Consider the following 13,471-nt stretch of genomic DNA (forward strand, 5'->3'; position numbering starts at 1 on the left):
TGGAAAAATGTTCCATGCTCCTGGATTGGAAGAATAAATATTGTGAAAATGTCTATGCTACCTAAAGCAATCTACACATTTAATGCAATTCCTATCAAAGTACCATCCATCTTTTTCAAAGAATGGAACACATAATTCTAAAATTTATATGGAACCAGAAAAGACCTCGAATAGCCAAAGGGATATTGAAAAAGAAAGCCAAAGTTGGTGGCATCACAATTCCGGACTTCAAGCTCTATTACAAAGCTGTCATCATCAAGACAGCATGGGACTGGCACAAAAACAGATACATAGATCAATGGAACAGAATAGAGAGCCCAGAAATAGACCCTCAACTCTATGGTCAACTAATCTTTGACAAAGCAGGAACGAATGTCCAATGGAAAAAAGACAGCCTCTTCAATAAATGGTGTTGGGAAAATTGGACAGCCACATGCAGAAAAATGAAATTGGACCATTTCCTTACACCACACACAAAAATAGACTCAAAATGGATGAAGGACCTCAATGTGAGAAATTTTTTGAAGGACTTCAATGTGAGAAATTTTCTCAAAAAATCCTTGAGGAGAACACAGGCAGCAAGCAACCTCTTCGACCTCAGCGGCAGCAACATCCTCCTAGGAACATCACCAAAGGCAAGGGAAGCAAGGGCAAAAATGAACTATTGGGATTTCATCAAGATCAAAAGCTTTTGCACAGCAAAGGAAACAGTTAACAAAATCAAAAGACAACTGGCAGAATGGGAGAAGATATTTGCAAACGACATATCAGATAAAGGACTAGTGTCCAAAATCTATAAAGAACTTAGCAAACTCAACACCCAAAGAACAAATAATCCAATCAAGAAATGGTCAGAGGACGTGAACAGACATTTCTGCAAAGAAGACTTTCATGGCCAACAGACACATGAAAAAGTGCTCCATATCATTCGGCATCAGGGAAATACAAATCAAAACCACAATGAGATATCACCTCACACCATTCAGAATGGCTAAAATCAACAAGTTAGGAAATGGCAGATGCTGGCGAGGATGCCGAGAAAGGGGAACCCTCCTACACTGTTGGTGGGAATGCAAGCTGGTGCAACCACTCTGGAAAACAGCATGGAGGTTCCTCAAAATGTTGAAAATAGAACTACCCTATGACCCAGTAATTGCACTACTAGGTATTTACCCTATAGATAGAAACGTAGTAATCCGAAGGTGCACGTGCACCTGAATGTTTATAGCAGCAATGTCCACAATAGCCAAACTATGGAAAGAACCTAGATGTCCATCAACAGATGAATGGGTAAAGAAGATGTGGTATATATACACAATGGAATACCATGCAGCCATCAAAAGAAATGAAATCTTGCCATTTGCGACAACATGGATGGAACTAGAGCGTATCATGCTTGGCGAAATAAGTCAAGCAGAGAAAGACAACTATCATATGATCTCCCTGATATGAGGAAGTGGTGATGCAACATGGTGGCTTAAGTGGGTAGGAGAAGAATCAATGAAACAAGATGGGATTGGGAGGGAGCCAAACCATAAGTGACTCTTAATCTCACAAAACAAACTGAGGGTTGCTGGGGGGGGGGGGGGGGGGGGGGGGGAGGGGGATTATGGACATGGGGGAGAGTATGTGCTTTGGTGAGTGCTGTGAAGTGTGTAAACCTGGCGATTCACAGACCTGTACCCCTGGGGACAAAAATATATGTTTATAAAAAATGAAAAATTAAAAAAAAACGTACTTCTCTCTTTCTGTATTAGTAAGCTCATTTACCCCCTCTAGGTTGCCTCAACTGCCAACATTCTTTCTTTCTTATGTAGGATATATAAATCATATGTTTTATATATATATATATATATATATATATATATATGTGTGTGTGTGTGTGTGTGTGTGTATCATATATATATATCATATATATATGAGATACATCTCCAGAAGAATATCCTGCCTTCACATGCCTCAGCCATGAATCCCCCTGATCTCACTGCCTGTGAAGAACTTTCACTCAGTGAATAAATCCCATTTTATTACATTTTCATATGGATTTAACTCTCCTTGATACATTATTGATCTTCTAGAAGAAATGAAAATCCTGATAGGATTTCATTCTGAGGATCGTATCTCTGCTTCTGAAGATGCCTCTGCCATTGGCTAAGATCAACCTCAGACATACTCGGTCACCTGTGGCTGTGAAAATAGTCTTGGAGTTCCATGATGCAGGCAATTTCACCCACTCTGACACTTGTCCACAGTGCACAACACCAGTCATCAACAAATATTTGTTTTGTTATATAGTACTAAAGAAATTTAATGCTGGAAGTGCTCTTAGAAATTCTTGAGTCCAACTTCATTTACACATCAGAGACTGTAACCAAGATAACAGTAAGAAACAATTAGGTATTGAATGAGTGAGGCGAGAAAGAAAGTGGGTTTCCTCACTTCCTCTTTGACATAAACATTTTTGACTGTTGGTACAGTCAACTCTCTGGGAATCGCAAGGTCTGGAGCAAGGCCAGAGAAGGAATAGTCTGAAAAAAGAGGCATTTGAAATATCAAATGACCTTCTCTCTCTTACTCTAATCTTTGGCTTCTATGTTCCTTTTACAAATGGTTTTTCTCTGTAACAGACAAATGAGGACAATAGGTTTGGCAGAAAGGGAAGGGTTTCCATTTTCTTTGTTTAAGAGACTGAATCTTGATTCTTTCCTGAGTTCAAACATGGACACCAGGCCCATCACTGAATAAATAGCAATAGCATCTACCTCTTTCCAAATTACTAACAGTGACTCAGCAGTGTGCAGGCATGTAAACCTTGATCTCCATGTTCTTACTGTACAGTTCATCCCTGATCTAAGATATAATTTCCTTGAACGATTGCTGCCTTAATGCATGTGAGTCCATCAGAGGCACAGGCTAAGAGAACATTTCCCCAGCAAATTCATAGAGATGTGACCACAAGATGGCAGTTGACCTGTGCTGATGCAGAATACATGGAGGGTTCATTTTAGTGCATCTGATGGATTAGACTATGGCAGAAGCAGATCCTTTTTCTTATTGGTTGGTAACAATGTGGGAAGTTACTCTGTTAGAGGAAAGAAGGGACAGCCTGATAAGAGAAGGTGCTGAGCTGACTGGAGGCTGCAATTCTGAACCTAACTGGGAGGAACCATGAAGACATCCATGGGAGCTTTTATCTTGTTCTCGTGGCTGCAGCTGAACTGTGAGTTCAGAGTATATTAGTGGATATTCTTCAGAAGTCAAGACTGGCTTTACTCGGGTTTCCTCCACTTAGTGTTGAAAAAGAGCATTCTGAAGCACAATAACCTGGAATCTCTTCTCCTTTCTCTGACCTTTTCTTTCTGCACAGGGTTCAGCCAGGGAGAGAATGTGGAGCAGCATCCTCCTACCCTGAGTGTCCAGGAGGGAAGCAGCTCTGTTATCAACTGCAGTTATTCAGACAGTACCTCAGACTACTTCCCCTGGTATAAGCAAGAACCTGGAAAAGGTCCCCTGCTCCTTACATACGTTCATTCAACTGTGGCCACAAAAGAAGACCAAAGACTCACTCTCTCACTGAATGAGATGGCCAAACGTTTCTCCCTGTGCATCAGAGACACCCATCCTGAAGACTCAGCTGTGTACTTCTGTGCAGCAAGCACACATTGCTTCCCACGCACATGCTGCATACACTCAAACCAGGGGCAGCCCCTGTCCTCTTAGACAGACCTTCAAGGATAGGTTTTGTGCTGTTGTTTGTCTGTGGTGGAAGCTAACATGTTAGACTATTAAGATGGAGATGACCCAAACAGGGTGAAAACATTTTGTTGGATGATTCTTGTTTTTGGATTCTTGAAGTGATTTAATAATGTTTTATTTTGAAATTCAAGTTTTCAGGATGACTTCATATTTGCTATTCAGACTCCTCTCCTACAAATAACCAGTAGTACAGTCCTTATTATGGATGGCTACTTAATACTGCGTTTCAAAGCAAAATTTATAATTTTTCAATTCTAAAACATTACATGTCAAATAGAGAAATACAGAAAGTGCAAATATGAAAGTGATAATTTTGTAATCACATAATATTGCTAATATAATTCTTATTATAATTAGGATCATGATTTTTTTCACTTTATGTAGTTTGATTTGATTATTCCACACTTCATCAAGTCTTTCCCTCAAACATCTGCTTTTTTAAAAACTACTTTTTTAAGTTTTCATTTAACATGTGCTTTAATATAGCTCTGTGGTATATTTTAATTAATTACACCTTCAAATCAATTTTGTTCCTCTGTATTTGGGGCAATATTTGACAGCCATTTCTTTTTCTTACAAAGATTTTATGTGTTTATTTGAGAGAGAGAAAAAAATAGAGTGCAAGTATGAGTCGAAGTAGGGGCACAGGGAAAGGGAGAAGCAGATTCCTCTCTCAGCTTGGAGCAGGATCCTGGGAACCTGAGATCATGACACGACCTGAAGTCAGTTGCCTGGTTTACTGAGCCACCCAGGCACCCCTGCCCACCATTTCTATGTGCTTTGATTAATGTCTTGTTCAAAAATTGTGCCCCAGTTTTTCCAAGCACACAGCTGGTAAGTACTATTTGAGTGTATAAGGGGAATTAGATAGTGATCTGACAATGTGAGCTTCAGATAAAGCTCAGAAATCTGTTCTCATTTACACAATTCTGTATGTATCTGTTCACAATAATTCTCTCATACAATTTAGGACACAGAATTTTGTATTTCATTCATTTCTATATTTTCAGTACCTAGGAAAATTTTTCCACATAATTGATTATCAATAGATTATAACAAAAGAAGGAAAGGACAATTCTGTTACTGACTCATAATTTTAAGCTAAGCTTTCTGTTTGAATTATATTTATAAATTAATTTGCAAAAAATAAAAGTCTTTAAAGTGTATGTGATTATTTGATTGAGTATATAGTGTTTCTTTCCATTTTTATATCTCTCTTAATGATGTTCTGCTGTTAGAAGATTATTCAATTTATTCTTGAACTTGTAAGTTTTTGTTATCATAATGAGAGCCTTTATTTCTGAGATATATGGGAAAATTTTTGTATGCATGTGTCAACTGCCTTACTATTAGTAGATTGCACAAAGGCATTTGGACTAATGGCTAATGTAGAGGTGACGTGCTACCAACCTCCCTCCACATGTTCATGTTTGACTGAATTAAACATTACTAACCGTTACATATATTTTAAAAAAAATCATTTCTCTAGTGTTGCAAAGAAATCAATGGAATAAAACAAACTGAGTAAATATTTAATTCTCTCATTCCTACCCCCACCCCTGCTCAAGGGCAGGGTCCTTTCAAGGTCCCTCCAAGTCTTCCTAACTAACGATGTATATAATTGGTAATTGGTAAGGTGACAGTGGTTCCTTTTAGCTGAGTTATGGTTGCTAGGTATTTAGTAACTGGCTTTCTCTTACTGGGGAAGTCCCCAGATTAAATTCAGCTTATCACATCTGACCAAAGGAGGTCAAAACTGTGCCCAGCACGTCAATGGGCTTGATTCCTTCCCCCTTATACCGCCAGCTCCTGTGCAGTAGAAGGAAGATGACTTCTGATGGGTGCCTTTCCTCCAAGCCTGATAATGGAGTCAGAAGGAAGCATGCTTCTATATTATTCATTTATTTCCTCTTAAATCAATTAGAAGCAAGACAGAGGGTGCAGTTCCTACAGGTTTGAATGCTTGATAGACTGAGGTGAGAATTGATGCAGTGGAAGAAAACAAGTGTTTTAGCCTGAGTGTGCACTGAGTCTCAGACCCAGACACATTCAGGTTTAAACCTTCATCATGTTTGGTGTATTTGTTTCTTACGTCCTGGGACAAGGTAGTACAAACTTTTAGGCCTTCTCTTGATCCTGTGAAGCCAGATTGGGTGCCAAGAGTCTCCCTTTTGTTTCCTTTCTCTAGGAGGGTGCTGACTGAATTTGTGTGATTTCTCCCAATCCGGGAGAGTGGGCCTACTCTCTGTGCATGCACAGTAGCTGCTTACAAAAGCTCACTGCTGTTGCCCCCTGTGTGCACTGGTGGAAGGCCACAGGATGGGATGATGTGTGGGTAAGGGACTGAGTGTTGTGCGTGCTCATGGACCATTTGTGGGGGTCTGCAGGCAGGCCATCTCCAGTGGGCCATGGGCAGATTCCTAATGAAGGCTGTGCCATGGTTTGTAGGGTACATGCTGGGTACTACCCCTCAAGAGCCCTGGGTGCTGTTCTGCTGGGAGCACCCCACTCCCCAGTGAGCAGTGCACCTCAGTATTCTGGATGGGTCTAGACGATGGTTCTCTTTGGCAGCATCCTCCAGAGGCTGGGGAGACAGATGTCACTCGCGTGTTCTTACTTCCCTCCGTGGGGGATTCACAGGCTGGATCTTCCATATACACTCATCTCTGGCTTCTGCTGATTCTCTAGACAACCTCTAAACTCTAAACTCTAGACAACCTCTTAAACTAAGAGTTTAAGATCTCTAATATGAATAAATTTTTCAGTTTTTGTCAGTGAAGGGTGCATGATGTCATACTAGTTAGTAAACATGTAACCAAGGATCCATTTCTTATACTTTATTTGCTGAACAGATAATAAGTAGCACCTAATAAGATCATTGCACTGATCTCAATGGCAACTTTTTCTGGGATTTTGTTCAGAGCACCAAAGGTTAAGATCTTGTAAAGGTGAATAAATGAAAGGCCAGGAGAGAAATCTGTGTCTGAATAAAAGGAAAGGACCGAGGGCTTTCTTATCTATTTTAGTTTGTGATGCTGGAATAAGTATGGGTTGGGACATCTGAGTTATGTGGGCTACAGTGAGAAATTTATGGTAAGACAGCATAGGACATTGTGAGGGTAGGATGCAGGGCCACCTGGTATAAGGGTAACGTGTACCAGACACTAGTAGCTGTGAACTACATTAAAAACGTATTGACTGACTACATCATTTTTTGTCAATTGGCATGGCCAAGAGATATTCACCAATTTAACCACTTGAATTAATTTTACTTCTGGTAAGTGATTGGATTTTAAAAGGAAGTCCAGAGTAGTAATTGCATGATCAGTCTGGTATTGTCTATTTCAATATTTAAGATAAGATTATTAAAGATCTATTAACTCAGAAGTTGGTCTGAGAGTGTTTAAAACGTCTGTCCTGGACATGGACACTTCTTGAATGACAGAAGCAAAATCACGAGATTCTCTACACTGAGAAATCTATTAGAGTTGAATAATGGGAGAAGTAATGAATATTTCACACTTATTCACCCAGCTGGTAGAAAAATGTTGGGTGTTTTTAGATAGTTATAGTCTATCCCTTAGAGAGGAGGCCAGTTTGTACTGTATGTGGTTCCATCATATTTCATGCAGACATATGCAATGCAAGTTCTGAAGATGCTTCAACCAATTTGCCTGAGGCTACAATGATTTTGAGGCAAAGATGTTAAGCTTTGGCTACTTTATCAAGAGACAGACAATGATAGGCAATGGTTCTTTGCTGTTCGCCATGATGTGGAGGAATATCCTTGGGGCACAGCCTTACTTTTAATACATACACAGGGAAAGTTTTATTACAATCACTTATTATATCATCAAGAGTCCTATGGAGGTATATGGGGTCACCTAGTGCATATTCGCTTCAGAACTGAGCACACAAAGCATGGGAGCTTACTGTGGTTCAACTGAGGTAAGGGCAAAATGTAAAGTTAAAGGATTGATAACATAGTTACCAAACTCTGGTGTCTATTCTGGCCTTTCTGAACACAGCTGAGCCGTGGAAACTAAACAGTGAGGAGAAGACCTCGGTGACAGGATCTATTGTCTGAGGGCTGCAACCTGAACTCTTCAACAAAGAATGATTAGATTTTTCTGCTTTGGGGTCTGTACATAGTTATCTGTAGAGACATGGGTAGTGAGGAGGAACACTGGCATAACAATAGATACACTGAAAGAGCTGCAGTGAATGCCTAAACACTGCCTTCTTGTCATGTGATCTATTTCTACCTTAGATAAAAGAGCAGTATACATAGTGTGAGGATACATCATTCCTAATCCTATGTTGTTTTCATAATCCATTACATGAAGTATTTTCATGTAGGTGCCACCCAACTACTTTCATCACAGATGCAATGAATGTACATATCATAGTAGGTTAAACCATCAATCTTCATTTCAATATAAAATCTGATTTTCAGATGTAATTGTTTCCAAGTTAAGGGTTGTATAATGCAAAAAGGATGTTGGGTAGTGAGACTTTCCCTGGCACATTAAGAACTATGACATGACCCACACAACTTGGTACACCAAGATACCCTGTTTCCTGTTTTGGGGCCACAGCAGCACATACACAGCAGTCCTTCCCTCACCCTGTCAGGCTCCCCTCACAATGCCAAACTCTGATACAGAAGAAGAAGGAGAAGGAGGAGGAAGAGGAGGGGAAAGAGGAGGGAAAGGGGGAGGAGGAGGGGGGGAGGAGGGGGAGGGAAAAGAGGAGGGGGAGAAGGGGGAGGAGAAGCTAGAAGAGGAGGAGGAGAGGGGGTGGGAGGAGGGGGAGGGGGAGGAGCGGGAGCGGAAGGAGGAGGAGGAGAACTCAAACATGTTGCTCCCCAGCCTTCTCAAGGTGTTTGTGGTTTCCATGCGGCTAGGGGGGAGGACCCTTGTTGGAATGTTCCTCCTCTATGTCCTAAAACGGGATGATGGGCAGTGTCTTGTGGGTGTTGTGGGAAGGAGGGATAATAACATGTAAACTACAATTTCTTTGTGCCACATCACTTATTCTGACACCCCTAATTCCATGTTTTTTTCCTTCAGGATCCAGTATTGCCCAGAAGGTAGCTCGAGCCCAACCAGCGAAGTTAGTGCTAGAGAAGGGGGCTAACATTCTGAAAAGCACATATGACCCTAGTGATCTAAGTGATAATCTATGGTGGTAGAAGTAGCCCAGCTGTGGAGTGATGACATTCCTATTCATCAGGGTTCTTAGAACCAGCAATATGCTATCCTCCTAAGGAGACTAAAGGGCCTCTTCTCTGTTCGTTCCGTCTTATTAACACCTCTAGCATAGGTGTGCTCAGTTTGCACACTGGAGGTTTACCTGCTTCTCACCAGTCTTATCCACAAATGATCATAATTAGGGACTCTGAGGGGGACACTGAGAAGGAGCAGAGTATGAATTTTTCCCTTTGTCTGTCCCTGCCCTTGTCTTCAACACTTCTTCAAAAGCACTTTTTGCCAACATGTGGCTCAGTTTGCACACTTCCAAACCCTGGGGTTTGAACAGTGTTTCAAACTCCCAAATCCTCATTCTCTCCATTTCCCTCCTTCCACCTCTAACCCCGTTCCTGCAGTGCCTTAAAATTTGGACAGTAATGGATGGTTGATCATTGGTCTTGCATTGTAACACCCTCTTATATTTATTTAGAAGTCATACGAGTAAAATAGAAATCTTATCAAGAAACTCTTCAAACTTTTTTAATCACAAACTTTTACCATTTTAACCTACTATTTACCATTTTAACAATTTTCAAGTGTACAAATCAGTAGTATTAAATACATTGACATTGTTGTTCAACCAGCACCACCATTGATTTCTGGGATTCTTTCCATCTTTAAAAACTGGATATTTGTGCTCATTAAACAATAACTCTCCATTACTCCATCCTTCCAGTCCCTGGAAACTGCCATTCTGCTTTCTCTTGCCATGAGTTTGATTGCTTTAGATAACTCACAGAGGTGGAATTATGCAGTATTGGTGATTTTGTGACATTTCATTTAACGTAATGACTGCAGGGTTCTTCCTTGTTGAATCACATGACAGAATTTCTTTCCTTTTAAGGCTGAATAATATTCCAGTATATGTCATACCACATTTTGTTTATCTATTCCTATCTGTTGATATACTTTTGGGTTACTTCTACCTTTTGGTAGAAACAGGAATTCATAAACATCTCAATATTCTGGGTATATAGCCAAATATTTCAATTTTTGAGTATATACCGGATGTGGATTGCGGGATCAACGAAGGCACCCAGGTGCCCCCCAACTCTTGGTTTTTGGCTCAAGTATGATCTCAGGGTCTTGAGATTGAGTCCTGCATCGGACTGAAATCTTGGCATGGAGTCTGCTTTCCCTCTCCCTCTGTCTTGGCCCCTCCCCTCTTTCTTTCCTCTCTCTCTCCCTCAATAAATACAAAACTATATTTTTTAAAAAGAATCTGAGATCATCTTGTGGGATTCAACTTCACTTATGATGTTTCTTCTATCTAGAATTCATATATTTCATTATTGAATGATTCTGATTTTCCAGAATATTCAACTATTAAAATTATTGACTATAAAATAGTATGACTTTTACTCTGGAAAACTTTCATTAAAAAGATAGTATTCCTTACAATTGTTAACTTTTATGACCAAGTAATATGGTGTTTCAAGTAAAGGCCATTTGTTCATTTTTGTTTAATTTAACAAATATTCAGGGCGCCTGGGTGGCTCAGTGGTTAAGCCGCTGCCTTCGGCTCAGGTCATGATCTCAGGGTCCTGGGATTGAGTCCCGCATCGGGCTCTCTGCTCGGCAGGGAGCCTGCTTCCCTCTCTCTCTCTCTCTGCCTGCCTCTCCGTCTACTTGTGATTTCTCTCTGTCAAATAAATAAATAAAATCTTAAAAAAAAAAAAAACAAACAAATATTCAGGGAGTGCTTTAAAAATTACAGTCACAGTTCTAAATATTGTGGTACAGTGCCAAAAACACAGAATCACTCAGCAAAGGACCTGGTTTCCTATTATCTTTTCCATATTCAACTCCAACTCCTTTTCTGGCAGTCAGTGGGTTATAGGCCCGCCCACATGGACACATGGGAATATGAAGTAAAATGCTTTAGAAGATAGCTATCCTCCAGCTACAGAAATTCCCTGGGGTGCTGTGTTAAAGAACTTCCATATCAGGTAGTGTCTTAAGAAGAAAATAGACCTGAGAAGTCAGGATTGCTGTTGTTCAGACTTCCAAGGGCCACCTGAAGCCCGGCATGTGCCTCATGAAGTCAGGGTTAAACAGATGGCTGACTTGGGGAGGATTCTGGCCAACATGCACGCATTTCAGTCTCTGTCCACGAGAGGGTGCAGTTTCCTACCACAGTCGCATTTCCTTTGTGAAATGTGGGCTTCCACCGATCATTTCTCTGTCACTCCAACCTTTCTTCATGGTAAGAATGAGGAACATTTTTTAGGTGACGTTCCAGAGATGAAGTGTTCTCCAGGCTTCGTGACTGTGGTAGTCCTAATGCTTGGTAAGTACAATGCCTCTTAAAATTTGGATTCTTTCTGCCATTGTGTCAGCAAAACCTTTAACCATAATTTTATCCAAGAACTTTATGCCCAAGGTGACACAGATATCTTTTCTTTTTCCTCAGGACAAACACATGGAGACTCAGTGACTCAGACTGAGGGTCAAATGACCCTCTCAGAAGGAGCTTCCCTGACTATAAACTGTACTTTTTCAACAACATGGTCCCCCACTGTTTTTTGGTATGTCCAATATCCAGGAGAAGGTCTAGAGCTCCTCCTGAAAGCCTTGAAGGACAAAGAGACGAAACACAACAAAGGTTTTGAAGCCACCTTCAACAGCAAATCCAAATCCTTCCATTTGGAGAAAGGCTCAGTGCAAGCCTCAGATTCAGCTGTGTACTACTGTGCCATGAATGACACAGTGACGGGGACTGTAGGGGGAGCTGAGCGCAAACTCTGAGCAGAACAGGGTCCTGGATGCTGAGCATCTCTGACTGGTCCATTCTGGTTTCAGCAGAGTCTGTGGTTGTTTGTCCCTCAGTGTGTGGTTGGAACAAAAATCATACAAACAACTAGAGCACAGGAACCAGAAGTAACATTCCCCAACCCCAGCTGTTCCTTAGTGACATTGAGAACAGCTTGATGCCAAGAGTTCCTCAGCCAGAGCATAAGTAATTTCAAGGTAAAACCACATAACAATGAAGTGGTCTTTTGCTCATCCTTGCAAGTGAGAATTCAGCCCCACAAGTTGTTCAGGGCACCCTGGTGTGTGTTGTTGTGTCTATGACTCTTTTAGAGAGACATGGTATGCCTGAGAAGGTGGTGATGCCTAATGTCTTCCTGACAGAATATGGCAGGAGAGGTGATGGGAGAGCTTCAGCCCCAAACCAGGATTTATTAGAGAAGGAAGGGAAGAGAGGAAAAGAGGAGGAACACGTGAACCTGAGCAAGGAAAATAGAAGGCAGAGACCTCTGCCCTGCTTTCTCCTCTAGTAAATCAGGTGACAGACTCAGGCTGATATTCAAAATGAAGCGGTGGGTACAGAAACAGAATGGAGGAAGTGGCTCTTGTCCTGGCCAGTTAAATAGATTAGTTGACTTTCTGACAGTAAGAACTCAAGTGAGATCCTTCTTAGTACCGATGTGAGAAGTGTGAGAGAAAATGCTCTTGCACTGAAGTTTCCTAGCAGTATAGATGGGTAGGTGACAATGGGAGGGAAATCCTTTAGATTTCTCTAACTCCTGTTTTGCACCCTCTCCCAGAGGGCCATAATCATGGGATTGGGTAAATGTTTAGGAGTCAGTGAAGTTATGTAATGAATAATAGAAAAACAGTGTATGTATTGCAGTACAATACTTTGCCAAAAATGTTGCAATATTCTTTATTTTTAAAATATTATTTATTTTATTAAAAAAATTTTTGAAATATTTTTAAGAATTTATTTATTTATTTTAGAGCAAGAGTGAAAGATAGCCAGAGGCTTGGGTGGAGGGGGTGTGGGAGAAGGAATGAAAATCTCAAGCAGACTCCTCACTGAACAGGGAACCTAACACGGGGCTTGATTTCATAATCCTAAGATCATGACCTGAGCCGAAAGCGAAAGTGAGTCGCTTAACCATCTGAGCCCCCCAGGTGCCCTGTAATCTTTAATTATTATCCACTTCAGTAGATTTTATGAATGAGCTATGATCAAAATATTAATATATTTATATATATATTAGTATATATTCTTGGTTTAAATTAATTTTTTGTTTAAATGGTTTAAAATATAAACTTTTTAAAAACTTCTATAAATATAAATGCATGTCAAAATGTACTTCAAACAATTGAAAAGAATATATAATAAGAATTTTTCTCTGACACTGGGATATAATGGCAGACTAGGGGTGCTGGCTGGTTCAGAAGGCAGAGCTGCAATTCTGGATCTTGTGGTTGTAAGTTCGAGACCCATGTTGAGTGTTGAGACTACTTAGAAATAAAATCTTTTTTAAAAAACCATGGTAGACTAATAATGCATGTTTACCTCTTGATTTTTCTAAAGCTCTATTAAAAAGATAGTAAAGACATCTTAAAGGGCAGAAAGCTGCAAACACAGAGAGAAACAGGACAGAAGCTATCAGCAGGCAGCAAAGTCAACCAGCTTTAGAAAACGAGCTGTTTATGGAGAAAAGCAA

General features: G+C 40.4%; 2 gene segments (V, D, J or C); both read left to right on the forward strand.

The window, feature by feature from the left end:
• The first annotated feature begins 3,168 nt into the window (after positions 1-3,168).
• On the forward strand, positions 3,169-3,720 carry LOC131999399 (T cell receptor alpha variable 13-1-like). The segment is given in 2 exon segments: positions 3,169-3,220; positions 3,368-3,720. Coding segments are annotated over 2 exon segments (405 nt in total).
• A 7,496-nt stretch (positions 3,721-11,216) lies between these two features.
• Positions 11,217-11,756, forward strand: LOC131999400 (T cell receptor alpha variable 9-2-like). The segment is given in 2 exon segments: positions 11,217-11,298; positions 11,422-11,756. Coding segments are annotated over 2 exon segments (381 nt in total).
• Positions 11,757-13,471: the final 1,715 nt, after the last annotated feature.

Source organism: Mustela nigripes, chromosome 13 (assembly GCF_022355385.1).
Source record: "Mustela nigripes isolate SB6536 chromosome 13, MUSNIG.SB6536, whole genome shotgun sequence".
In the NCBI taxonomy this organism is placed as follows: domain Eukaryota; kingdom Metazoa; phylum Chordata; class Mammalia; order Carnivora; family Mustelidae; genus Mustela; species Mustela nigripes.